General features: G+C 36.4%; 1 protein-coding gene across 1 annotated transcript; it reads left to right on the top strand.

The window, feature by feature from the left end:
- Positions 1-354: 354 nt before the first annotated feature.
- On the top strand, positions 355-822 carry LOC149184090 (uncharacterized). The gene has a single exon (XM_089415223.1). It carries the CDS (start codon positions 355-357, stop codon positions 820-822), a length of 468 nt encoding a protein of 155 aa, XP_089271349.1.
- Positions 823-2,352: the final 1,530 nt, after the last annotated feature.

Here is a 2,352-nt window from a genome sequence, read left to right as displayed (position 1 = left end):
AGTATATGCCTGTTGTGCAAAAAAGAGGGAGAAAACAATAATCACATATTCCTTTCCTGCAGCTTCACTCATCAGTTATGGAGGGATCTAGCAAACTTCATTGGTTTCAGTTTGGTGGATCATACAGCTATACAAGATGCATTGTGCTGGTGGAGCTCTCAGAAATCTTCTTTTAGATCAATTCCTCTTCTCCTCTTATGGACAGTTTGGAAGCGAAGAAATAAAGTAATATTCCAAGACGGGATAGAAGATAAAAAGTCTATGTTTGAGCAGATCATTTCGTTGTATAATTCTATCCCTAAGAAGTTGACTTCATGCAAATCCAGAATTTCAAAGTATCAGAGGAAGATTATGATGAGTTATCTGAGAGCTTTCTTTGATGGGGCTGCTCAACGGGGTTCATGTGCTTGTGGCTGTCTTATATCGATGAATGAAGACCAACACTTTTCCATTTATTGGAATGGTGGTAATGGTTCAAACAATAAGGCCGAAGCTATGGCCCTGGCGGGTCTCCTTCATTTAAGCTCCTTCCTGAATATTCAGAACCTACAGATATACGGGGATTCCAAAATCATAATAGAACAGGCTTCAGGGAAATTATCTATTAAGAACCCCTTGTTATCTGGATGGATGAACAGGATAAAAGTTTTATGGAACAGCAAAAAGGATTACTCAATCAATCATGTGGACAGGTCCCATAATTCTCGTGCTGATGAACTGTCAAAGAAAGGCCTCGCAATTCAGCCTAGTATATGGAAAATGGAGATTCAAATGGAATCAACAACATATCAGATAGAAGATTTCTCCTTACCAGGTACTTAGTTCATTTTTTGGCTTTTTTGTCTTCCTATGCTCTATAGACTCTTCCTCTTCATAAAAGGTACGTCTGTCTTTTCCTCCTTGATCTTCTCTTTTTTGATGGGGTGGCTAAATATGGATGGACTTGTATGTATATCCATGTGTCTATGGTTGGACATTATCTGTCTTTGCTACAGATTTCTACTTTATCTTCCATATTAGATTTTCTGTCTTCGGCTGTGCTCAGTTTCAGCTAAGTCTTACATATATCTGCTATAAGCACATATCAAGTATTTCTCTATGTAAATATCCTTTATATGAATATAAATCCTGCTTTTTTTTCGTACTAGAAAAAAAAAGTTTCTTAAATTTTAGGGTGCTTAACCTGGTATATTTTTTTTTGGTGTAAATTCTCATTGGAATTTGACAAAAAAAAATCAAGAAGTCTAATATTATGAGTGTTTGAATCATTTTTTTGATGTTGGAAATGGATTTGGCACCATCAAATATTTTTGGGGCACCTAAAATCTTTAAGTTGGATAACAGTGACTCATATTTCTAAGAATTTCCACCAAATTTTCTCAAAATTATGTTGGAATTTCTATTATTTTGCAGGCATTAGTGGCTTTTTCTTTATCTTGGTTAGAAATGTTGATATAGACCCGCTCATTTAATGGCCTATAGCATGCCGTATATTTGTTGCCATTAGATTTTGTCTAAAAATAAGTACCTTGCCATAGGGCATTAAATGAGAGGGGGTTGTATATTTCCACCGTTCGATTTTGGCCAAAATCAAACAGTGGCCAACCCCCACTCATTTAATGCCCTATATAGCATGTTCTATATTTTTTGCCTTAGGTTTTTGTCTTTTCATAACACAAGAGTAAGTATTCATTAAATACATATTTACTTCTAACAACTGGTAGTTGTTGATCTCCATCTGACATTTATTATTTTCTCCCTTTCTCTATTCCTGTTTGTACTGGTGACAACAACTTCTTGTGTACTTACACTGGAGATGGTGGAGATTTGGAGATCTGTTGATAGGATTTTCTACTTTTGGACATTTATTTACCTTTCGTTTAGGTTATCTATCTATTCTATGTCATGGATGTGATGTACCAATTCGAGATAGAATCCCTCGTTCTGGATGAGCTCATTCGGGCCACCATGCCTACTGAGTTGTCCTACACAAAATCACATCCTATCACACTTGACAACAAGTATGCACAATCCACGTCTGATCATGTTCACGAGGACATTGCTACCAATGATGTTGGTATGCATGGAAATGATATGTGGTAGAATTTCAAAGATGAACATGGGAAGCCAAAAAGAAACAAAAACTCCAAGGCAGTGAAAACAACCCCTCAAACTTCTCTGCTACTTTTTGGTTAGGACATTATTTTGGACTGAGTAGCTAGCTTTCAGAAAAGAGTTATGTTCGAGCGCTAGAAATTTGTTGAAATGGATGGTCCCAAAATGAAAGAGTGTGTGAAGAAACATTGGGAACCAATTCTCAAATAAAATCCAAAAATTCGTGTTCACAAGTGG

Source organism: Pinus tabuliformis, chromosome 3_2 (assembly GCF_031772625.1).
Source record: "Pinus tabuliformis cultivar Carrire ecotype Pingquan chromosome 3_2, CPIR1, whole genome shotgun sequence".
Classification (NCBI taxonomy): Eukaryota; Viridiplantae; Streptophyta; class Pinopsida; order Pinales; family Pinaceae; genus Pinus; species Pinus tabuliformis.
This window is presented reverse-complemented; position numbering and strand designations above follow the sequence as displayed.

What these genes read in the sequence shown, in the direction of transcription:
- LOC149184090 (XM_089415223.1), top strand. Translation starts at nt 355, where the DNA reads ATGAGTTATCTGAGAGCTTTCTTTGATGGGGCTGCTCAACGGGGTTCA.